The 26,589-nt window shown below is 38.6% G+C and overlaps 2 protein-coding genes across 2 annotated transcripts; both read left to right on the forward strand.

Annotated features, from left to right (window-relative positions):
- The first annotated feature begins 2,740 nt into the window (after positions 1-2,740).
- On the forward strand, positions 2,741-8,084 carry LOC139119643 (uncharacterized). Its single transcript, XM_070683475.1, has 5 exons — positions 2,741-2,846; positions 4,257-4,459; positions 4,880-5,002; positions 6,676-6,861; positions 7,171-8,084. The coding sequence occupies exons 1-5, from the start codon at positions 2,807-2,809 to the stop codon at positions 7,426-7,428; spliced, it is 810 nt and encodes a 269-aa protein (XP_070539576.1). The 5' UTR covers positions 2,741-2,806; the 3' UTR covers positions 7,429-8,084.
- A 3,816-nt stretch (positions 8,085-11,900) lies between these two features.
- Positions 11,901-14,945, forward strand: LOC139119644 (uncharacterized). The gene is made up of 3 exons (XM_070683476.1): positions 11,901-12,031; positions 12,670-12,852; positions 13,654-14,945. The coding sequence occupies exons 2-3, from the start codon at positions 12,691-12,693 to the stop codon at positions 14,083-14,085; spliced, it is 594 nt and encodes a 197-aa protein (XP_070539577.1). The 5' UTR covers positions 11,901-12,031; positions 12,670-12,690; the 3' UTR covers positions 14,086-14,945.
- The last annotated feature ends 11,644 nt before the right edge of the window (positions 14,946-26,589 follow it).

The following is a 26,589-nucleotide window of genomic DNA, read 5'->3' on the forward strand; positions in this document are numbered from 1 at the left end:
CTTATGTGTAGAATACAGCATAAATACATAAGTACATCTTGAAGTAAAGACAAATAGTCTCTACATGACTTCTATTGCTATCGGGTTTCAATATCTTCGCCTTAAGTCACACTTTGTTAGTATTACGTTTCTTTGGCAAAGTACATTTAAGTCTCCAGAAGACTCATCCGTGGCTCAAAGGGTCAGTAGCTGTAACTTTTGATGATTTTTTAAAAAACTATTTTTGTTTTTTAATGTCAACTGTCCCTGCAGTTTCTTGTTTTACCTGCACAGGCACGTTGAGATACGCAGTGTTGAGTTTTTCAAATCAACCTGTACAGACCGCATTGGTGTTGTCGTAAAGTGAATTCTGGTCCGTACTAGAATTCAAATTTAAACAATAATGGTGCATTTTGCACATCTAGACGTGTTGAAATTGGCAAGCTCAATAGATGGTGTTTCAACACGCTATTGGGAGTAGAACAAGAACTCGAAAATAGAATATATAAAACAAGAATAGTGAAAACATCCTCAAAAGTTACAGATATTGGCCCTTTGACATTCAAAGTGAAATTTTCTGGGGAATGTTATCGTTTCTCAGAGTATACGTAGCAACTCTGTTGGACTGAAAGATCCGATCTCCGCTAATTTCAACCCATACACGACTGGATCCTTCAATCTACAACTCTGTTTGAAAAGAAAACACGAAATCTGTGCCAAGTATCGCATAAAGAAAGGGCTTGTTTGCACACGTCGTTTGTCAAGCTGAATGATTTCTGGCTCCAAGTCCTTGAATAACTACAGTTGAAGTAAGGTGAGAATGAAAGCCTTTCAACTCAATTACTCAGCGACAAAGCATGCGACAATATCAAAGCACGCCAACATTTCCGCGTAACGGTGCGGATGAAAAGGTTTAAAGTATTGAACAAAGGGTGCCTGATACGAAGGTTCATTGAAATCCCTTTAGTGGTTGACTGCTTCCCTAATTCCACTGACCCGTTATGGCTTTACAATGATTATTGCGGACACGTCGAACAATACCAATGAAGTCGGAAGAGTGTGACCTAACAAACAGGCCATTTATGTTTGCCGAGGCGTGATTGCCGCATTCTTACCATCCCCTCTCGCATTTGTTAACTCGGCTAAATCGTAAAATGTACACTTATGCCTGAGTAAAAGAAGAACGAAAAAACTGTGTTTAATTCGATGATAATGGTAAAAAATCATGTTGATGATCGTTTTCAAAAGCTACGATCTTTTCAACCTTCTTTTGAATACCTTTTCATACTGTGTGAACTAAAGTCGCAAACGTATTTTCTCGTTTATAATAAACTTCCGCAGTTTTGACACTCATGCCGTAAAAATGTCAGATGTTGTTTTTGGAGAATAGATTTTCAAACGTCATAGAGGCAGACAGTCAGAAAGACCGACGAATAGACTGACAGACGGACAGATGGAGAGACATAGAGAGATTTGCATGGACAGCCACCGTAAACAGACAAGTAGAGAGAAACAGTGAAATAAAAAAGACATAGATAGAGACAGCGTCACATAGAGTGGACAGGGGAAAGGAGCAAAAGGCCACAGCAGTAGCCTTACGAGGGACGGGGAGTAGCGAATATGGAAATATTATGACGTCATATCTTGCCTTTTGTCCACATTTTTGACGATCGACTTTATCCCGTCACTTATTGTCCAATGTCTGCCCCAGCCCTTGCAACCAAGGCGGACCGTGAAGATCGACACAATGGCAGATACGAACACACAGATAAATCGACAGAGTTTGACACATAGAGCAAGAAAGAGACAAAGCTGAAAGAGACCATAGAGATATACAATCAGGAGGTTGCCACCGGTCAAGTCTTTTGCGAAGCGATAACTTCCCTCCCTTAAGGTGATGGCTACTATATTACACCGGAGGGCAAGGGTTTATTCACCTGTTCGGAAAAACATACATACAATAATTTGTTTTTCTTTATCTAAACCACAATCCCCCCACGAAAACAAACTTCCTCGCTTTTGTTTCTTTAAACTTTGAAGATTTCATACTTGCAACGATTTAGATATTCGAAAAAACGTTAGCCTGAATTATATAGACTGAAAACTAATCATACAGAATGATCACTCGGGAGATTTAGCTCATCAAAGGACGATATTAGTATGGTGCCATAACTATTCAAAATTATATCAACCCACTTTGAGAGAAGAAACCTCCCGAGTTTATAATGCACTAGAATTGGTGCTTTAAATAGAAGAGTTTCTAGAGCATGTCCACTTTCAATTGCGAAATTATTTACAAGGTGTAAGAGACAGAACTTCAGAAGTTGACGACTTCAACTATACAGAAATGATGCTAAACACGGGGTGATAGAGTTGGCTGTTCAGATGTCTTTTAGCGACCAGTGGACCAATGGGGAAAATTGCTTTTCTTTGCGTACTAGGCCAATCGTGGCTCCTTTTGACTCATCCGACTAAAAATATAAAAAAGCCGCTTTACCTGTGCCGGCGTTCTTTGTCCGCTAAAGGCAACAATAACTAGTATTTATTTTCTTTACGACATCGATAACGTTAAGGAACTTCCTTATGACACGCGGAATCGGCTGCAGATTACCTCTAAATGTCGACAAAAAATATTATGAAGTCTGGGGTTTTATTTGTTGCTACCTCTAATTAATTTTATCACAATTTGTCATAGTTCGGAATGTGACTTTTCAGTTATGAACAAAAGGATCACGGTATATAAGGTGTCAAGTTCGTTTGGGTCGGTCATCAGTTTGTGAAATCTGACACCGGACAGTGATCTCAAATTACCAATCCAATTCGGACCATGAAACCAAACACTTTGATTATTGTCTTCGTAGCGAAATGTAAGTAGCTTGTTCACTATGGTCACAGGTATTAATGGGGAAAGAGGCAAGTTGAGTTAAGGTTTCATTTGGAAATTACCAAGGCGCTTTGAAAAAAAGATTTTGACTGTACCTGACGACAGATTTTGATAGCTTGTCGGTGTAGTACATCACATGTTAGCTAGCGACCGAGAGAAAGTTTCCTTATCAACCGTCAAGATCATCCTTACGAAATAACCAGTCTCGCGGAAATTACTGTATAAGGCTACCGTTTAACAAACGAAGTAATTTGCAAGCACCTGCCTCGCTGTCTGATGAATATTCGCGACCATCTCTGACAATTTTCAATCTGTAGTGCTTCTAAGCCCTTAAAAGAAACCTTGGAGTCGGTAACTATGAAGACTTGAAACAGTTTGCACTATATTTTAACTCTGTGTTTTATGAAATTAGCAGGCAACGGCGAGAGATCGCGTTAGGTGGTTTTAGGAGCACTCTCGACGAGACGCGACCGTCGATTATAGTGCACATTAGTTCACTTCGTAATATTATACGTACATTCTTTGATGAATGCCTATTTTGGAAGTTCAGATATTTCTTGAGTGTACACGATAGAACTTAACATTTTATTTCCCGCTGAGCATTCCCTGAAATACTTTCCGTTTCGATCAGTTCTATATCATTCCCCCCTGCTCTCAGTCTGTCTCGACCATTTGCTTTCTGACGGTCCGTCAGTCAAGATACGCTTCTTGAAACCTCTCACTTCTCCTTCTACTTTAGCATACAGAAATCTCGCGATAAACTCGGCAATATAGCTGCAATATGAGCAAGAAGTCGCCCAGCTTGTAATCATACTCCCGGACCTGACTCATCAACACTTTTTTCCCGGTGAAATCAATACCTTTTCTCCAATCGAAGTCTGACGTAGATATTTTGACAAACTTCTGACATGTTTGTATTTTTATTTCATGTGAAATTTGGAATAGTATGCTGTCGCATAAAACGCGACTCAACTGATTTCAAATGACTCGATTACTCAAAGCACTCAAAATGGCAAAGGACACCAGAAACAAACTGGGTAACGTTCGACGCTGTATTTTGCTTTCCTTACTTGTCTGGAAGATCATTTACAGTGCCAGCCGATACTTTACTTCATCAACATTTTATAATTATCACTAACGTACAACTTATTTTCAGAATTTTCCTTGAGGGGTTTAAAGAGCGGCTGTAAAGAATGGAAAAACGTTGGAATGTTTGTTTTACCTTCGAAATTTTTAACGCATCGACGTAAAATTTGCCTGAGTATGGGTGAGGTCCATTTACTGTTATATCGATCAGGTATGGCAGTGTATGGCACCAGAATACAAAACCTGTATTGTTTGAAAACAATTCAACCGAACAGAGCGTTCTATCTTTCCGCTTTTCCGAGAACAGGTCTGCTTATGGTGTCGCTGCGGAGTTCTTTCGTTTCATCAGCGCCGCCTCGACGCCAAGGTCGCCACCGGCACGACGGCGGCACACCCGCACTTGACAACGCGCGGTGGCGTCGGATTCTCTGCGACTTGAAAGATAGACGTATGCTAACAAGGACTGTCCATCAACTGCAGCAGCAGAATGAACGTGCATGCGATAGCTTCGTGAGTATATGCGTGTAGCACCCAAAGTGCTTCCTGGCTCTTGAAAGATATTGTCAAATTTGAGCGAAGCTAACTTTTCGAAGAGCGTTACAGTTAACATGATTTAAGCTGTTATACATGTATATTGGTATATCAGAAATGATGCTGAAATATTTCATATTTTAAGAACCATAAATTCATATTTCTCCGACACAGATATTGTCAGTCGTGGAAATTTCCTGACTTTCTCTGGGAAAACTCTTGAGAACAAAAACAAAACAGGACAAATCTACCAAAATGCATTGCAGGTTTTGGGACTGGGCAAAGCAATTATACAAATTAAAGGTAATAAACTTTACGCCTGAGCCAAAGCTAACTCCACGACAAGTATACAACGCAAGCTCTCAAAAAACACACCTATCACCTTTTTTCCCATCAAAGGTCACCCTTAGACTAAATCGTGAAGTTCCCGCTGACTACCTTGACGGGGGAATGGTCTCATCTGTACCCAACCTGCCAGTACTGATGACGAGCAGAGCGTGGTTGCGAAGGATCTCGGACGCGGTAAGACATTTTTAGCACATGTGTTCACACACGTGAGCTAATGTCGCAGCTATGTCTGTCTGTCTGTGTGTCTGTCCGCCTGTCCGTGTATGGATCTGTCTGTCTGTTTGTTGGCCCAATATCTCAAAAACGGCTCATCAGATCAAATTGGGTACATAGATTTAGTTTGCAAATGGCAAGAACTGACCAGTTTTTGGTGGTTGTGGCTTGCATTCTTTTTGCTCATTTGCATAATTGATGATTTTAGAAAAATAACGGATATACATTGAGAAAGACTGCACACAATTTGATGAGATTTGCTACAAATGTTGATCACACCAGGATATATCAGCCGTAAAAAGTTGTAAAGGAGTGACATGAGAGATAATTGCTAATTTGCATATTTAATATGTAACGAACTTTCCTAATTCACGATATATATCTGAATTGACTTGATCAAAATTAACGAAACTTGGTATGTATATTGAAGATACTATGATTTAACATTCTTGAAAGTCATTCAGCATTTTCACTTCAGCCAATGCTAATTTGCATATTTAGTCAACTTTTCTTATTAGGGATATATATCTGAATTGACTCGACCAAAGTTAATGAAACTTGCTATGTACATTGAAGATACTATGATACAACATCATTGAAAGTTATTAAGCATTTTTATTTCAGCCAATTCCTAACTTGCATATTTAATGAAATTTCAGGGATATATACCTGGATTAACTTGCTCAAAGTTGGTGAAACATGCTATGTACATTGATCATATCAGGTTAAAACAATATTGAAAGTCATTTTGCATTTTCATGTCAGCTAATTTAAAATTTGCATATCTAATGAGCTTTCACAGTTTTACATATATGGCTCGAAGGACCTGACCAAAGGCAATTACACTTGTTATATAAAGTGGTGAGAAAATGATAGCAGTCACAAAAATTTCGTATTTTTTCAACTACTATGCGTTACACCTTTGTATACCTAATGACCTTGGGCATTAATCTGTGGTGAATGTTGTTCATGATGTTGATCATAACACTGTCAATGAAGTTGCAAATATGTGGCAAAAGTTTAAATTTACACACAACTGCAATATATAATGAAACACGTGAGCATTTTCGGTTCATATCTGGTAATTTCATCTCACATGTAGCATGCACCTCGGGTCTAGGGGACAGACATTTGGACTCTTAAAAGATGACCATACTTAGCTCGTATGTAGTTTTGTGGAATCATTTGGAAGCTTGCGGACTTTATAAGTTTTCAATGTCTTGTTTTTTTATCGTGAAAATTAAACATTTAGTTTACCCCATAGAGTTAATGTAGGGATGTTAACTGTCTGAATTTCAAATATCGGTAAAGTATACTACTAAGTTACCTGTTTCTCTAGTTCCAAAATTTCCGGTAATCCCTGAATTCTATTTTTGAGAGACAAGGGTTTAAGAGTTCCTTCAACAAAGTTTGAGTTCCACGTGCCTTTGATTACTTGCGTGCCCCCCTCTCTCTCGCTCTCCCTCTCTCTCTCTCTCTCTCTCCTCTCTCTCTCTCTCTCTCTCTCTCTCTCTCTCTCTCTCTCTCTCTCTCTCTCTCTCTCTCTCTCTCTCTCTCTGACAGTCTGAAGAGATGATACCCATAACTTCTGTATCAATTAATCCTTTGTTTGAAAAATATGAATCTTAAAACAGGACAGGGGAGATTGGCTTAATGTAATCCAGGAGTGTAGGACAGCATTGGAGCAGTTCAGACGTCCCATCCTTGGTATCAGGGGCTGGGAGCAAAGCCAATCAGACCAGGCCTCTGCCATCATTGCTGATGATCTACAGAAATCTTTGGATCAAATGATAGAGTTAGAAGGGTTACTCGACCAGTTTGTAAGTGTTATTGTGCAATTTTCTCAAAGACAGAAACTCAGTTTTTAAACTGTTGGCTTTTTTTAAAATCGTGTTCAGCAGAGGCGAAGTGTTAACAAGCAGCAGCACATGAGTAGCGTCGTCAAATATTGAAAGTTTGTGCTGTAATTTCGTGTTTGTAGGAGGAAAATCAGCCTTGATCATAAAAAGGAATTTTTTAAAAACTTCAATACTGCATACTTTTGAATATTGACATGGTTACTCTCCCGTATGTAAAGTAATCATGTATATGACTACAATTACATTTTCATTCTCTGCTGTCCATTACAGATTTTAATGTACAGAATCACGGATTTGGTCGAACCAATGGACGAAACCGACACGACTGATGACGACAGTGATGAAGACGACGAAGATTATTCTTCCGAGGATGCGGAAGCAGACGACGATGTTGACGATGACACTAGGGTAAACGTACTGCTGGAAAACAGGACCGTTCTAAACTACTTCACGATGCTGATTACCAACATAAAAATTCGCCTGGAAGCTTTTGAGCACAATTTCCCTGACTGGGACACCATGTGTTGAAAAATGTTTATTTCCAAACAGTCAGTATTCGGAATGCTTATTATCTAATCACTGACTTGGTGGTTTTTCCAGTTAAGTAGAAATTTACATACAAAGCATCTAATCTTTCCATGGGTTGATCAAATTAAGATGGTGACGTCGCTTATGGCGTCAATGCATAGAACATTTTTCTTGTAGTTTGCTTTCAACTAGCTTTCCTTCGGTCAATTCATGATACGGAGATAGATAGTGTAGTGAAAATATGATCTTATTTATGTCATTTGTCGATATTTATTGCAAATTTATTTTGAGTGTTTATTTGCCATTCACTTGACCTTCAACGACTTCGTTCACATTCTTTGATCTCACTACCTTTGCATAATATTTTACGACACTATTCTAAATTATCTTAAGATAGTACTCAAAATAAACGAGTGCAGTGTTACACTGAAATTGTAGCGCATTTTTATGCGCAACTGTAATGTCATAATACTTTGTTTATCTATTTGTGACATACCATATCATTTATAATTTATTAATTAATTAATTTATTTATTTATTAATTGTTAAAAAAGAGGATGTATCAGTGAAATATTTGTCTTTATTTCTTTGACGCCACGAAGACAAAGTGTGCTGGCAGCATACATGCGATGTCTAATGTAGTTAAATCTTGTGTTTAGGATGGAAATGATATAATAAGTAGAATAAAATTAGATTTCATACGTATTCATCCGTTTCGTAAACTTCTCTCTATAGTATCAGACTTCATATAGAAAAAACATTCTCTATGGTTACGTCATTTATCATGAGACGGGTGAACATGAAAATCAGGCAATATGTATGTATGTATGTATGTATGTATGTATGTATGTATGTATGTATGTATGTATGTATGTATGTATGTATGTATGTATGTATGTATGTATGTATGTATGTATGTATGTATGTATGTATGTATGAATGAATGTTTATATATATATATATATATATATATATATATATATATATATATGTGTGTGTGTGTGTGTATGTGTGTGTGTGTATGTGTGTGTGTGTGTAGGTGTGTGTGTGCACATATATGTATGGACATATACATGTGTATCTCATACATACATACATACATACATACATACATACATACATACATACATACATACATACATACATACATACATACATACATACATACTCTGAACAATACGTTCCAAATTATTTTAGTGAATATTGTTGACTTTTTTCACTGTCTTCACGAGTCTTTGTTCTCGTTCCGCTGTCTGTTCCAAGGTCCGAAGACACGTTTCAGTGTCCTAGATGTAGCAATCAATGGGAAAGAAAGTAACGATGGAAAATGTTGATCGCGAAGAAGCCCGGCATGGACTTTAACGTCATGCTGACGAAAGCTCATCTTGTGGGGGTGTCTCCATTACCAGTGCGTATCTCTGCCCTGGTAAAGGGCAGTACACAGACACTTTAGCAAAATGCCGCCCGGTCACATGCATAGCCTGAAATAATAAAAATCAAAGAAAACTTTAAATTGTCGGCTAATATGAAAAGAAAGTCGCCCCCATATAGAAGTTGGAAAGCGGCTGTGATTCATGTCAGAAGCGTGTTGGCGACAGATGACCAATGCTGCAAAAATATGAGCTGTCGGTACTAGAAGTTCGCCAACGACATATTTTAAGTCAGTGTATCCGAAAGAACCTCACGTCGCGTAAGAATTCGACAGAAAGGACTGTCTCTCCTTTCTCCTGATTCTGTGTCGATTCCTTCCTCCTAGTTCTGTCTCAATTTGACGTTCCTGGAAATAGGTGAGTAAAAATATTTCAAAATTCTAGGAAATATGCCATTAAAAGTGGTCGCGATCTAAAACACTCTCGTAATATTGCAGACTGGTTGTTTGAAAGAAGTCAGTAATACTTGATGCACATCTAGCTTTAGAAGCAAGAACATCTCGCCATTTTCTGTGTATCTTGTGGATACTTACATTCTATATCATGCAATGTTTCGGTGATGCAGCTCAACTTTGAAATAAAAGGAATAATGCTTATAAACGAAAAAAATCGTGATTCCACGCCGGTGTACACTTCCAAAACGTCGTATCAAAAGTCAGGAAAAAGACAGAGTTTCATTCGGAAAGGGAATTCTTCAAACTAAGATGCGCAAATTTATTGTAAAAACTGCTGTAAACGGGTCAGACTGAGACTTTTTGAGTAGAATGAACCTTATTTGTGTAAATGAAGAGTGTTTATATTTGTGCGTGTATCTCGGAGTGCCCCCATGCAGCATTTGTTGAGTCCATCGAATATATTTAGGCTTCCATTACGTGAACATTAGGCTGGAAAGTATGCCCATTATCAAAACCATTTCGATGTCTCAATTTGATCGGGAAAGTTTCTTTCACCCGTCGCTGAGTAAAGGATTGTCATCAAGGGGCAGTCTATGTGAGCTCTGTAAGATGTATCGGTTAGATGTTCAGTATCTTTTCAGTATCTTCGTTCCCGTCCCAAAAGTCATGACCATTCGCCAAGCTTAAACCTGCCAAAACAGTTGTCCGTGTAAATTGTAACGACAAGTTTCGGTCACAAGGCGATAACTGTCATATTTTAAGCAGGATAAGACGAAAGTGCGCGAAGTTTCTTGCACAAAATAATGGAACATCAAATGTTGTAGACAACACGTTTTGAACTAATTTGGAATAATTGGATGGTGAAATAATGTCGGTTTAATCTGCAAATGAAAACTAATTTGCTTTTCTTTTTAAGTTACACTCTTGTTTTTGTGAGTAATTTGTAATACTGCAACATTCAGCTATACGGCACCTAACACTTTAAAGAAATTTAAAATATATGAAGATCCAATTATCCCAAATTAGTTCCAATCGTGTTAAAATAAAAAATTAAAAAATATCAACGATAGATCTATAGTATCAGTAAAGTTTTGTTTGCCATTTCTTAAAGCATGAAGTCTGAATGAATGAGAACACAGAAACAGGGGAAATTGCACTTTGAAGCAATTTTAAGTCATACTAAAATGACCGCTCGGTACTCTTGCACAGTTTGACTTTAGATTTTCAGTAATGTAAAAATATAATTCTAAGATTAAAACATTCGCACCAGTCCAAACACATCCATCCAGCACACAGTTATATAGCTAAAACATCGAGGGAGTTGGCCCGCCAACATTACTGATTGAACAATGTAATCTTCTTAAACAATGTATATTAATAATCGATTATATGTTAACATTTCCTGCAAAAAGTACCACCCAAAACCTTTAGAATTCATGACAGTTTAAATCTCTCTCTCTCTCTCTCTCTCTCTCTCTCCTCTCTCTCTCTCTCCTCTCTCTCTCTCTCTCTCTCTCTCCTCCTCTCTCTCTCTCTCTCCTCTCTCTCTCTCTCTCTCTCTCTCTCTCTCTCTCTCTCTCTCCTCTCTCTCTCTCCTCTCTCTCTCTCTCATCTCTCTCTCTCTCTCTCTCTCTCTCATTCTCTCTCTCTCTCTCTCTCTCTCTCTCTCTCTCTCTCTCTCTCTCTCTCTCTCTCTCTCTCTCTCTCTCTCTCTCAGCAAGGCGAAACAACAGCTTTCACATGGCACTCTTGACGCAACTGTTGCTGATAATGGCGCTCTTCTTCGCTGTTTCGCCAAGCACACCGAGTTACACTTGCTTCAATAAATGGAACACCCGAGAGGAACCCGCAAAGAGGACTCGAGGAGACGAGGAAAATATATTTTTCTCTGAAACAGTAACCAGTGAAAATGAGCGTGCTTTAAAACTTGGTGAAAAGATAGGAAAATCGGCAAAGTCCATCAGCAAAGGTGCCATAGCCACCTTCCAACATTACGTAAGTCGACAATTACAATGAGTTTTTTAACTGTGAAAATCCAATAAGGTGTTTTCCTTTGAGAATGCGGTAAAAAAATTCTTGCAGATATTACCTTTACCTTCGAACTTCTTCCGAAGTTTTGCAGCTTAGAGCAAATTAATTCCCTACCGACGTCAGCTTCCAAAAAAATATCTTAGGACATGCCGCTTTATCTCTCAGTCTGGGTCTCTCTCATTATCTATGGTCCATTATGGTGGAGTAACCATAGAAGTACAATTGAATGCAATCTGTATTATACAGCCGGGGTTGTTTCATGGATGTGTATTACCTATGTACATCACTCTTGCTGTCAATCCGCCGATAGTACCTAATCCAAGGTCGCTTAAGTGGGGTATCGAAAGAAGTTCATGGACTGGCCGGCCCGATGTATGTATCAAAGGTTGATACAACGTGTGTCGTGGTGTCACACCGAAGTTGCTAGGCACTAATACAGCACCGATGAATGCGACGATAAACGCACATGATGAAGTATCAAAAAGACTTTAGAAATCATTTATACCGCCAGACTTGTTGCACAAAAATTACATTCACTCGATAAATCGCAGTGTCATACTTTCCGCATAACACTGTCTTGATCAGAAGAGGTGTGAACTGAGAGCTCATCGGTGACTTCGTTTTAATTTTTTAATATTTTTACTTCAGATTGGCGAACGCTTCGGAAATGTTAGCCTAGAAACAAGTCTAACGATTGAAGGACTGCCTCGCATATCCAATCCCCGTGCAGATGTAGAGTATCTAGTGGTGAGTACTTCAAATCATGAAGAACATGATTTATTTTTAATACATACGCTAGACAACTGAAAAAAGACGCATTCTGTCACTCAAGAAGACTGCAACAACGCGAATGATTTTGACATTTCATCAGAGCTGTGGGGGAGAGAATTAATAGTAAATAGTCTTTAGCCTGTATGGTGTCGTGCACTCTTAAACGAAACTCCGGGCTTTATTGAAAGCACAAGTCAGCCAAGTGAGATTTAATGCTTGGGCTATTATTAAACTGGCCAATCTTGTCTCAGCGTAGTACGGTTTATACCATGCCAAAATGTGTTCCGCAGTTCATTCTACCTTGAAAGAGGAGACAGCAACGTAGGGGCATTGAAGTAAAAGATAGCTGACCAAAGAGAGCTCGAAGCATCCATGGGGAACAGGGTTGTGTTAAATTCGTCTCCAAAGGGAAAACAACTGTCAGGAACAAATGGAAAATGCAGAACAGTATACTGCCATACCTTATTGTGATCGAAATATAATATTTCCACGACCTTCGAGAGTCTAAGAGCGAATGTTTTCTGAATCTTTGCAATTAGACAAGGCAGGGTGTGTAAATCAAATGCGGAAAATGTTTTTAACAACTGCAATTCGTTTCTTTTTTGTTTTCATAGAAATACAGGGACTGGCCCATCATGCTGCTTGAAACACGACTAATCGTCAAAATATTTGTGAAGCACCTCTTCGGGACGTGGGCATTCGAAGCCGTGAACAACGGCACCGACCAACACTTGCAACATGACTTTATGTGTATCCTTAAACACACGTGCCACCTCCTGCACCTGGTCGGCGATCTTGTAAGTCGACATTTTGTCCATTTGACCTAGCTGCCTCAATGAGCAACAGGGCGTTTGTGATGTGATGTGCATATAACCGTGATCTGACAAATAAAAAATCACTGTATCGAGCATAAAGGCAAGCAATTGGCTATTTTTCATACCCATACACAACCTTACGACCGGTATTTTTGTTGGTATAATTAGAAAGGTTTGATTGCCTCTACACAAAACGACCATATTAAGTGAAGTCTCTTCTCAGTGACCAATGTCACTGTCACTCACTTTCAAGCAAAAATGATTTTTTTCTCCTTACAAAATGTCTGCCTGCGGCCATGTACACTAGCAAAGACGCCAAAAATTATTTAGGGCTCACGAGAATAGATAGATAGATAGATAGATAGATAGATAGATAGATAGATAGATAGATAGATAGATAGATAGATAGATAGATAGATAGATAGATAGATAGATAGATAGATAGATAGATAGATAGATAGATAGATAGATAGATAGGGAACGTTATGTTAGATTAGATATCTCTCTTTTTTTGGAAAAGAATATTGAATGAAAAGTAAATGAGCGAACCCAAATAGACAAGTTGGTGTTTTTCACTTATTCTTATGAAATACAAAGTCAGACTTTCAAGAATAAATTAATGCTGAATAACTAATTTTTTTCCGCTTTTTTCATATCTGAATCAGCGATAAAATACAACGAGAAATTAGGATCTGACTGTCCTCTGGAAACTTGTTTGTTTGTTCTTAACATTACCTCCACTGTCTTAGGTGTTCAATATTATATACTCTACATTACTTGCAGGGGCAAGTGTGTGATTACGACCAATACGCAGCCGACAATTCAACAAGTAGCGAGCATGACGGAACAATGACTTCAGCAGAATCGGAAGACGATGACGAAGAAGACATCAAAGTCAAGGGCGCGAACGCCAACGTCTACGTCGATCACATTAAGGTGGACGTCCACGAGAGCGCAAATGCCTCGGCTCAAACCGAGACCGGGAAGAGACAAAGGCGAAAACTGTCCGCTGACGCCATTTGTGAAAACATCGCCGACGAAGATTTCATCCTGGAGCAATTGGCCAAGGGAACTTTCGACACGGCCAAGAGCAAGGCCCTGCAAATGGTAGAGACTTTTGTGATTTTAAGAGAATTCAAACTTTATCTGTTGAAGGTTATCATATACTTTCACGTCTTTGAAGAACACTTTGAAGGTTGCTATGCTTTATATTAGAACATAGCACATTTGATAACATCGAGCTTTCAGTGCGACTTTCCTTTCACAGGCGAAAAAGTCTCTTTGAAAACAGAATTGAATATGTATGATTTTTTATCATTCTATTGGTGTTTAAGATTAGATTAAAAAGTTGTATCAAAGGCAGTCTTTCATCTTAAAGATATTGGAGATAATATTTGAGTAAACATTTTTGGGTTTGCTGGTATAGGGCACTTATTGACACATATATTATTCAAAAAGAAAATTCATCTTCAACGTTATAGCAGGGTGAATTCAAGATATAAACATAACGGAAGAAAGAAACTGTTGGAAAGTAAATCTGATTTTTTGAATTGTAATGCCTCAGTGTTGCAAGTACCACAGTGACAACAAATTGTATAAGCGTTGATTTTCAGAAGAATTCTTCATCTATTTTTAGGAAAGCAGAATTTATGTAACTGCATAGAACAGCAGACCTTTTTGAGGTTCTCTGGTTGTTGTAACGACCAAACATATCTATCTGTGATTTGTACTTGTGATATGGAGTTGGTGTAATAATTGGCCAAAAGAACATTTTGCTGACTGTTATTTGTAATCACCCTCAGTCCATGGACTAAAGCGTTTCACTTTCTCTAAATTCTCTAGTCAAGAGTAGTTTTCACTGGAAAATTCATTGGCAGATTGCAAAAATCACTCTCTATCGACCGAATTAAATTAGCCTTACAAATGCGTGGTTTTCGATGCACTATTTTCTCTGATGATTGCAAAATATTACCAGTTATCCAAATCTTATATGTGACGCGCAAGTGCCTTACTTAGATTTTACCAATTGTAACCTTATAGTTTGAATGATCAAGTTTGTGAAATGTCTTGAGTACTTGTGCATTTGAATTTTTCTGCATTTATCATTATCTTCCCGAATTATACGGTAGCCGTCAAAAAATACTCATTCACATCAGCTCTCATTCATTCATTCATTCATTCATTCATTCATTCATTCATTCATATATATATATATATATATATATATATATATATATATATATATATATACATAATCAAATACTGGTTTATGTTACGGGGTCTGTTAAGTATGTGCTCTATCTTGATACATTTAATCACTGCAAATCTCGACTCAACCGGCTCTTACTGATGATTGTAAAGTTTCAAACGTCGCAGCCGTTTAAAGGGCGATTCGCGATAACTTCTAGCGTGTTTCTGCACATTTGAAAATAGTTTTAATGCAAGATCTTCATAACTTAGGACGCCCGAACCATAATTGAGTGGCTTGTCCGCGGTGGTACGCCAAAAGTGCCTTTGTTACCGAGTATAACACTTTAGTACTTATTCAAATACACAATAGTGAAATATCACATTTAGTAGAGAGCAAATTTCCATGGTAACCGTACACGTGTTTGAGTTCTTCAGCCACATTAGAAGTGATTGTTGATTTGTCGATCAAAGAACGGTGACTTGTCTCACTTATGAGCAATCAAAGAACACTGCAAGTGGGTTTAGTAGTCTATACCAAGTTATTATTTACAACTAAACCTGTTGAACGATTACTTTAAGCATAGACTCAATGTAACAGAGGTTGGAGCGATTTTAAAAGTTGGTATGAAAGTTGAGTGTCCCCGTCCAGAAACCGATTAGAATAATATTTCTATGATTTGAGGCCTATTATTGTTCCTTTGTGTCAGAGTTGTATCCAAATCTATTAAGGCCTGTGAGTTAATATATTTCTCTGTTATAAAACTGCTCTGTTCGATATCGACAGTGATAATAACCCTAAAACTTACAATAGGCAACTCTGATACTTTCAAATGTCTACTCTTAAAACATACATGTATTTGAAACTGTAGTGATCATGATGTGCACTTTGTAAACATATAGCGAGGAGACCTGTACACTAGTTTGTAAGTTACTGAAATAATTTGGATTGATTTTGCATTCTTTAAATCTCAACTTTGGCTTTACTGAGCAATATTGTGACGAGTCTCATCAAGGTATTGAGAGAAGGATACTCTTGCAATGCCTGTACACAAAATGTGCTCAATTACTTGACACTTTAACTTTCCAAAGACATGCAGGTGAACTGTTGCTCATATTCTCGCTGAAAGCAGTTTCAAATAAAGATTAATGTAAAAGTTGATGTACAATCGTCGTGTGAATTAATTTGATTCCAGAGAAACTGTCGACACTACCACTTGAAGCATCCCGTTGATGTCTTACAATGAGAAGTAGTTTTATCACTTGCAATATTGCACCTTGATTTGGGAAACTTGCCAGTAGAATGACGCGTTTAACAATATAATTAACTTGATATAACAATTCCAACGTTTGCGGAGACAGACGTCGTGTCTTACCCACTGTTTCCGATTATCATACCCGTCAGTCTGTGGTTTAAACGATATTACCGTGAATATTAATCGTACATGTTTTATTAATTAGTCCACTTGTAATTCATTTACTACCTTTTTGTTAAGTCAAGAGATAAGTATCTTTGAGAAAATTACAGAAATTTCTGACAAACACAAATTTCGATAATTGTAGGCGTTGTTCTCATACACAACTTTGAGTTTTGCCTTGATAATTTACGGAGAATGGGATAAATAAAATCGACAGTGTTTCTTTATTTCGATGTCCTCGGTGCTTTTATTCCACAAGTTTTGATTTTCGACGGTTTAAGGAGCATACAGTGTAATGGAAGACGGGACGTGAGCGGAGAGAGAAAGACAAAAGCAACCGAGATAGACTGAGAGAGAGAGAGAGAGAGAGAGAGAGAGAGAGAGAGAGAGAGAGAGAGAGAGAGAGAGAGAGAGAGGCTAGAGACAGACACTGTCAGACAGACAGACAGACAGAGGGGATGGGAAAGAGGAGAGAGGAGAAAGATTGAAGAGCTAGATGGCAAAAAACAGATGGAGGATGAAATACATGGAAGGGATAAAAGGATGGGTTGATTGTACGTTGAAGTATTTACGACTCTGACGATGCATGACGATTATAAGTCGACATAATTTGCACACATGTATATTTCTTCCCTAAAAGTAATCTCTTACTAATCGTCGGAAACTTCACAAGAGCTCTGGTACGGAGAGGGCTTCAATCCTTCTATATGTCAATAGCCTTGTGCAGTGAATAGAGGTCCTATACAAGCATTTGCCAATCCATGTAACAGCCTGCCTCGGCACTCATACAAAACAAGTGAAAAGTTTTCCTTTTTAACACACCGGACAGATAGAAAGACAACTAGTATCATCGTGTTACAGTGTAAAGAATATCGCAGGAGAGTAACAATCAGAGACGGTTGTACAGAGTAAAGCGCAGATGAGATGAAGTGAACTTTGACAAAGTTGTGGCAGGGAAATTTTTGAAACAGTATTTGAGAGAGAGAGAGAGAGAGAGAGAGAGAGAGAGAGAGAAGAGAGAGAGAGAGAGAGAGACAGAGAGAGACAGAGAGAGACAGAGAGAGACAGAGAACGAGAGGGGGGCTGCATTTGTGAATTTGTCGACTCAAACTGAGAGGGACGATTTTACCGTCTTTATAGTCATAACGATGTTCTGTCTGTTACTTCTATAACTTAGTTGGGGGCAGGATTGTGGCTCAAAACAGTATTCCACTGGTAAGCTGATCAGATTGGAAGTGCCAGTTATTTAAATACGCAATCGCCGATTTCCAAAATAAATGCTGCACTTCTCTGTCTGTCCGTCTGTCCGTCTGTCTGTCTGTCTGTCTTTCTGTCTGTCTGTCTGTCTGTCTGTCTGTCTGTCTGTCTGTCTGTCTCTCTCTCTCTCTCTCTCTCTCTCTCTCTCTCTCTCTCTCTCTCCTCTCTCTCTCTCTCTCTCTCTCTCTCTCTCTCTCTCTCTCTCTCTCTCTCTCTCTGAACTTAGTTGAAGAAATTGACTACCACTTCGTAGCAAAGAAATCGAAAAAGAGCAATTCAAGATGCACTTTCTTCAATCGGAGACAGTCACTTTACAGGGCGATGGAAAGCTGTATGAGGGTATGTCACTGCCAAAAGAACGTTTTTAAAATCGACTAAAACCCGAAGGCAAAATAATAGAAAGATGGTTGTCTTTTCTCATTTTTTACCCTTTTCAGTCTTCTTTCTCGGAATGAATCCGGTCATGTTGATTTATTTCTCAGAAAGCTTCTCAATACTGTGATGACAGAAAATGAAATGGCATGAAGTGAAGGCCATCGAGGTCACTACTGATGTACAACTTATTATGGAAAAGATAAAACACGGCAACCTCGTAAACTGTAGCTGTTAAATATTTCTTTGTAGGGGACTGATTCCCCGAGAGATACTGAGGTAGATTGCAATGGCGATGAATTTTACACTCTGTTGAGACGGAAATTTTAAAAAATGAAATCTTGCAGAATAGCCCTCCGAACAGAGAGGGGGAGATTAGTACTTTTATTACATTTAAAAGTTGCTTAAAGGGGCAGATTTTTCATCAGCAGCTTTTTCTTTGACAAACTGGTTGACTGTGCACAGCTTTCTATGGAGAACAAGGGACTACGTGACTGGCAACACCAACAAGCGCTAATTTGAGAACCAGGGATTGAGGACTGTTGCTGTAATTAGTATCTACTGACGTCTCGACATGTATTTTCGTCACTGCGATGCGAGCCGTGAAAGAACGTTTTCCCTGCGTCTTTCGCGCCCAGAGCGATTCATTTTCATAACATTGAAATTACCGTTTTACGGGAGCAGACAGGGTCTTTCCCGGGGAAGCCGTACGACGGTTCCCATTCGAGATCGGTTGTGTGTAGAGCGAATACATTAGTGCGGGCAATGTATCATTTGTAAAGTCGCTGTAGGGTGAATTTCCGTTCACATCATCGTCTTTTCATGTCGTATTTTTTGTACATTTTCCGTTAAAAGGACAGAAAATGAAGAAGATCGGTGCAGTGTATCTCTGTTGGATAAATCACCTGACCCTGGAATTTCATTTAAATTCATCATTCTAGAGGCCCGGGATTAATTGTAAAAAGCTAAAGTCGGAAATAAAAAACTGACGAGTATTTCTTGATAAAAAAATTATGGAGTGTTTCTACTTTCCTAACTGAACAGTGTCAGTCAGTCTCGTCACAGTCTAACTTTTATCAATACTTTGCTGGTCTGTTATTTGTGTGGACGAATTTTCCAGCTTTCAGAAGTAAATTAATTCTTATCGTCTCTTTTTTCTTGTGTGTATACCAAGATCCAAAATTTTAATTTTACCGGAGAGTTAACACTGTGACGGTGTGTAGACGCCATTTTTATATTTCAAATATCGGCTTATATGTTGTTTCTCTAATCACAAACAGTGCATGGTTGCCTACGACTTTTATTCTCGATTGTGCAAGAGAACAGCCGAATAGTTTATGTAAGGACAGTTTGAGGTTTGAGCAATAATTCCAAAACTTTCCGCCTCCGTTTCAAGGCGTGTGTTAAGTAAGCAGTATTAATCCATCAAGATTTTTAAGTTGCCGCCATATCACATAGTTTTAATCGTTTCCTAATGGATGCACACGTACGTATCGTCGTATACACGGACATCCTATCGGTCAGTTAAGCGTGCCATCTGCAAGTTACAGCATCCCTTCAAAATGCTATGGAAGATTCAATGGAAAGTTCTATTTCACATCCCATCAGACGAGCCGCTAAGTGCTAACTTGCTTTTAATTACTATTGCTTGATTATTAATCTGGATTCAGACAGTACTTATAGAGACGACAAGCTATAGAGGTCTATGTGTTGAGGGTTAGACATAAAACAAACGAGTGTTGGTGGTCGTCTGAATTGTCATAAGTGATTTAATCTCGATCGAGTAAACTAATAATCTGCCCTTTAAAAATTCTGAGTGAGAGGTGTAGACACTTCGATGTCAGAAAGTTCCTGGAGAGCATATCGCATGGTTGGACAAGTAATAATGAGGTCCTCTATACATTACTGATAGCTTTTTCTTTCTCTTAAACTTTTTCTTTTTGAAATTAAATTTCTCATCAATTAAGCGAAGGGCTGCTTTGCTATATGGTTTTGATAATTCTCTCTTTGTGTTATAATTGCAAACAGTCGGAAAATAGCAAAAGATATGGCATCATCATTGCGTATTTGTTTCTGGTCCTGATATGTCATAAAAGTGCTTAGATGATGATTTTTATATCTGGCATTGTTCTTTTAGCCACTTCAGGTCCACACTACTACAGCGGAGCTTCTTTCTTTTCTTTCTTTCTGCACTGACTGACTACCTTTTCCTTTTTAAAATTTCATGAGGTATGAAAGGAAGGCAGCTCCTCATTTGCAGTCTCTTGATTTCACTAAATTAGATACCATATCGCGAACTGTTTTGGTTGTGTGCTAACCATATGTTCGGGAATTCTACAGCACTGCAAGCTTCTGTTGAATTTACAAAACGCACATGTTCTGAAGAGATGCGGCGTACGATTACCCAAAATATATTTTGTTTCAGTCTTTTACTGTGAGGTTCTTGCCGAGCTTCAGTCTTTTACACAAAATGTCTTCTGACCAGTGAAGCGTGGCTTTGAACTACTGCCATTTCCCTCCGCCTACATGATCAATTACAACGAAGGCTAAACGTGATTGACGGGCTACAAATCCCACCATGAAGGTTAAGTGTTACTGCCAGAGGTATCGTTGCAAATAATGCCGTGTTTCCACCTTGTGAGAGAGCAAATTAAACTAATTCCCTCACCCTCTGTATGCTTTATCTCCTTCCATTATGGATCTCCCAATTTAAAGACACCTTTTCCAGTAATTTTTTAAAATCTGATTTCAGCTTGGCAAACATCTCCCAAAGTCTTGGGGCACGGGTCTGCGTTCCCGTCCAAGTACTCAAAAGCTCTCCTTTAAGGAAGTACATACCTCGAAATTGAAAGACTTAAACTTTGGAAAACTTAAACCATTCTTTTTCGAAATCAAAAATAACAATCAGCGGTCACTGGTACCTGAGAAACAAATTACCCAAAATTTTCCGCCGCTTGAAATTCAAAATAACCGCCATCCCTGTGTTAACTCTACAGGGGTAAATGCAATGTTCGATTTTTGCAAAATAAGCCGGTGAATTGTTTATCTTTACCATGAGGTTCAACATGAGCCCCAACAAGTGGTAGATAAAACATGTATTGTAAACAGTTTGAGCGTCCCCGAGGAGCATTCTAGCATAGGAAATCAAACACCGATACCATGTACGTGTACTGTGCCACAGCATAATTTATCATGTCATACCATATGCATGTACTAAAGCAGACCAGACTAGACTAGACCACAGCACTCGGCACAACCAACACATTGCAATACAATGCAACAGAAAAACACCGTACACGGCACCGCATTACATCAGACCATTCCACAACGTATGTCACAACGCACGATGATACACACTTCCACACCTTATGGAATGGAAATACAGAAAACTAAAAAAATAAACGTATAATTCAATGAAGTGTGCCAAAAAAGGTTGACTACCATATAGTATTTGATACTGCAGATAATCTTACATACCAAGAAAGTTTCTTTTATTTGTCTATGTGGTATCAGATACCCAGTTGGGCGGAGGTAATATGTCACCGCACAATTCGATAAGGCTAAAATTGCTGGTCCATTTTGTGACGCATTGTACACTTGAAAACTGACATCACAGCGACGGGACCTCCAGTTGGGGGAGGCAGAGGAAGGTCGGTATACGTACATATACGTCACCATCGAGTTTGCCAAATCCTGGCATGTTCCCATACGCAAACGCCCAGAACGTGAATTTCGCGTGGGTCACGGGACAGTGAAACCTGCAAACTCACACAAGTAAAATATTCAAGGCTTTCAGGTCAAGAATATTAAGAAAATGAGAAAATATCTAAACAGCAGAATACATGGGTCATCATAATTTGGGATACGAACGTTATGGTACTCTTTCCTGTAAACATGGTCCTTTGAAAAAAGCTTATAGACGTAACTTTGTAAAATTGTTTTTCCCAAGCTTAGAGATGTTGATGAGTGCCATGAAGGAACTACAATCACACAGTTCACCTGTTCAACCTGTTCACCCCCAATCCCCAGTAAATAGGTCCACAATCACAATTAATAAAATGGGCTTGGGGTTAAACCATTGTGGTGAAAAGGTTAAACTAAGTCGCATACTGACTTCGGAGTCTGAGTGTAACATAAGAAGAAAAGCCACGTCGCACTAAAACGCTTACTTGATGAGTTGGACAATGCATTCGGTCAAGTATCGAAATAAACGTGGAAATTTTGAACTACCAATTCTAGAAAGAAGGATAAACAGCAAATATCATTCTGTGAATTGTAATTCACCTCTATCCACATGTAAAATCAGCGACCAAGCAAAGTCACGTATAAATGGACAACTTAAATTTCCTTTAAATACTTAGACACTTGGTTTACTGCAGTGCCATTCAGTCTCAGAAGCGGATGTGTATACCAGACATGATACGTGGGAACAGGTAAATTTCGTACTCCGCTCTCTATTTAGCTGAGAGAAATGTGACACGCGTTTCGATTGTCCAATCACAGAAAAATATCTTCAAAACTTGGACATTTGAGCCGAATTCGTAGGTTGTTTTTTTCCGATGTTGCTAATTGCTATTTAAAAGAAAACAGCTGATATGGTATTTTTTTTGTAAATGACTGAAATTATTTGCAGAGAAAATACTTTGGTCATGTCGCTATTTAAAACTTTCCAGAGACGAGTAATTGAATTTCCTTCGCTTTCTCTGTATTATATAAAAAGCGAAAATTTTTGAAAAAGGTAGTTTCGTATTAACGGTTTTGGTAACTGCAAGGCAGAGACTCAAGCTCGTTCTAATATAATCAACTTTTGAAATTGGAATGCAAAATATGGTACGATTTCTTATTGGTAAGTCCTTCTCTATAGCAACTCTTTTCAAATATCATTGATCACTTTTATTTCCCATGGAAACCGTGCCAATTTCGCTCCGTAAAAGTATTGCTGGAATAATATGGCTGCTTCGCGATAATGCAGATTTCTCCTGGAAGCTAAAAATGAAGAAAAATAACCTTTAGCACACGGCCTATTTTACTATCTCACTTCATATAATGTAAGTTGCCATCGGCTGCGTGATCTGTTTGTTACAACTATGAATTATCTTTTTTGTCGTCAAAAGTTACTGTCTACATGTATAGCACCAAGTTTCCAGGGCACATTTCCTTTGATCAACGTTTTGCAAATTTTATATTAGAAAGTAAAAGAACGCGGATGGTAAAGGGGACATATGAATGTGGTATATTGTTAGATTTTCATCACTTTTTGTGACTCAACGCTCATTGAACGGAAAGTAAAATAGACAAATTAAGGGTCTAACATCATGAAAGATGCTGGGATGACATTAAATCCATAGATCCTGGTCTGGTTAAATACACGATTTACAAGGAAAGTCAGATCCTTTATATACATGTAGGTCAGCCTTCTTGCTTTAAGAAGGGAAATAAGGAGTTTACCACGGCTGCGGTACATAACTTATTATCTAAATTTGATGACATCAGTTGTTTCTCTTATGTCAAAATTTCCATGGTCAACAAGTTACTATGCATTCATGAAACGAACACAACTCATTTATTGTCGTGCTAGGAAACATTAACTATCCACGTTGCACAGTCGTGTTTAATGGAATCGTTAGCGGCAATGGCATTGACTCTCTCACATTGAGCTATACATTTACGCGCTGTTTATATGTGAATGATCTTGACATCATATTTGTACGATTACAGGGCCGACATTTATACTATCCATTTGGGGCTTAGCACTCTGCCAGCCAAGGTCGTTTGCGTGTGTCACCGAGCGAGAAGCTGCACTCGGCGCGAACTTTTCACTGGCCGACAATGTGTACACCCTGTCTCAGCTGGCTGTACACCTACAAGAAATCACCCATGATGCCCTTGGTTCTTTAGTAAGTTACGAGACAGCATTTTATAGCCACATCGTCTACAGCCAGAACAAATTCCACTGATGGAGTTTTTAAAGCTTCCGAATTCACAAAGCGGTATTTACTTCTATGTCCATAGTTTCAAAAATATGTAAATGTATGATACACGTGAAAAAAATTTCTTATGGTACTGATCAGCGCTTTGGTTGAGGGCGCTTTAGGTACAGTGACGAATACGAGCATATCCTTGGGAATGACTTTGAATTGTCCCGTGGCTAACCATGGACTCAGTAGTCTTCTGTCTAGTCAAATTGATTACATAGATTCGATCGAATATCAATTTACTTTTTTGTTGGCATAAATAGATATGAATATTAATAATAATCTTTTCAAGTACTCAACTTTCCTTCTCTTGTGTTTGTTTCGAAACAAAACGAAACAATAATAGAAAGATAATCGGAGAGCGCTACTTTCGATGTACGCCGTGTCGACATTTCTGTAAATTCGTATGTATCTGTAGGAAGACGAATTTCCGGAAATTGCCGATAACGAAGCTCCTCTTGGCGGTCACTGTCACTGCCATGACTGCTGCTGGTTTGCACGGCTGAACGAACGTCCCAGGGGCAGAGCACACGTCTTTGAATTGCAGGTAAGATCGTAGCATTTTCATTAATTGTCTGTCCGTTGACTCTACGTTTTTCGCCATCTGACGTTAATACTGAGTGAATTTTAGTATCAAGCAAAGAATAAAAGTTTGCGCAAATGAATCAAAACATGAAATCCTAGCATCTTGAACTTTGAACTTACACAGGGTTGTATTTATTTACGTCACAGTTGGTAAAATTACACTTTCAGTTCTCAGGATTTATTCATTGGTCCCTAAACTTTTATTCATTAACTCATCACGTAAAGACAAACAAGAGCATGCGCATTATTTTAAAGATATACAGATAGTTTCGCTAAACAAGAAATAGCATTATTTTCTATGAGTAATTGCCTGTATGTGGGTATCCGTGAATACGCACACAGGTAAGTACTCATACCTACCTACCTACCTACCTACCTACCTACCTACCTACCTACATACATACATACATACATACATACATACATACATACCTACCTACCTACCTACCTACCTACCTACCTACCTACCTACCTACCTACCTACCTACCTACCTACCTACCTACCTACTACCTACCTACCTACCTACCTACCTACCTACCTACCTACCTACCTACCTACCTACCTACCTACCTACCTACCTACCTACCTGGTTAGGGTAACGGATTCACTGTCAGAGGGTGGTGAGTTCGAGACCCAGTTCAAGACCCGGTAGGTCCAGAGTAACGGACCCACTGTCGGAGGATGGTGAGTTCGAGACTCCAGCACGGTGTTGTGCCCTTGAGCAAGGCACTTTACTCCTCAGTGCTCCATTGGGGGAGTTAGTGGGTTATTACCTCATCCTGTAATTGGGCTAACGCCTGTTGGATGATGGACTGAATAAAAAAAAAATACATACATACATACATACATACATACATACATACATACATACATACATACATACATACATACATACATACATACATACATACATACATACATACATACATACATACATACATACATACATACATACATACATACACACACATATAAGGAATTAAACTGTTTCAATAGAGATACTTTCCTCTGCCATATTCTTCACACAGAAACGACTGTGCAATGGCAATAGTCTAACTCATATGTGGCGACAAGCCTTTACTCACAATTATCATCGACTGGAAATTTTCAAGCACTTTCTCAGCAACGCCACCTGGGAGTCCAGAGATTTTGTGAGACTAACGGTCTCCGGAATTGCGAGGATGCAAACCGAAATCCAGGAAGTTGTGAGTTCATTTTGCTAGTATATTTAGGAAATGCTTTACAATGCCACTTACCGGCAAAAAAACCTGTGGCGTCTTGTTTGCAATGTGATAAACATCGATCGCGAGTTTTCAACAAACAGTATTGATCTGCAGAAGACTTCGATAACACTTTAATACATGTATATACGACGTATCGTTTTTGCCAATTTCTCCAAAATTAATATTAGAATGACCACCATGAAACCTAAAAAGTGAACCACAAGCCTGATAAACAGAACTTTTGCAGATCCTGATCGGGATAATAAAACGGTTGAGTGTCAAAAGACAAAACCATACAAAAGGCCCAAGTAAAATAGTAAAATATGATTTTGGTGCAAAAAACATAAGCTTATCACGATTAATTAAAAACAAAGTTGACGATAACGCTTTGCATCTTGCGAACCAAATTAGGAGCAAACATCTACATCACCCTTCTAACGAATTCACTGGTGGTTCTCATCGGGTTTAGTTTAAGAAACTTATTCAAAATCACTAAAATTTTTACGAAGAAAGGGTTGAATAAGTGACTACTTGGCTGAGGACGCTTGCATCGACGTTTCACTGTGACAGCGCCACCAACGAAAGATTGATTTCTGAAATGAGTTGAAAGTAGTGTGGTTCGTCACATAACAATCAGTGGTGGCGCCATAGCGAGGCCGAAACAATTACCACAATTCGCCAAAAAGGGTAATTGACCACAT

Source organism: Ptychodera flava, chromosome 20 (genome assembly GCF_041260155.1).
Source record: "Ptychodera flava strain L36383 chromosome 20, AS_Pfla_20210202, whole genome shotgun sequence".
NCBI lineage: Eukaryota > Metazoa > Hemichordata > Enteropneusta > Ptychoderidae > Ptychodera > Ptychodera flava.

Excerpts from the sequence above, each read along its gene's own strand:
- LOC139119643 (XM_070683475.1), top strand. The coding sequence starts at position 2,807 with ATGAAACCAAACACTTTGATTATTGTCTTCGTAGCGAAAT. Across the intron at positions 2,847-4,256 it reads TATTGTCTTCGTAGCGAAAT|GTCTGCTTATGGTGTCGCTG; the intron begins GTAAGTAGCTTG and ends TTCCGAGAACAG. Across the intron at positions 4,460-4,879 it reads AACGTGCATGCGATAGCTTC|GTCACCCTTAGACTAAATCG; the intron begins GTGAGTATATGC and ends TTCCCATCAAAG.
- LOC139119644 (XM_070683476.1), top strand. The coding sequence starts at position 12,691 with ATGCTGCTTGAAACACGACTAATCGTCAAAATATTTGTGAAGCACCTC. Across the intron at positions 12,853-13,653 it reads TGCACCTGGTCGGCGATCTT|GGGCAAGTGTGTGATTACGA; the intron begins GTAAGTCGACAT and ends CATTACTTGCAG.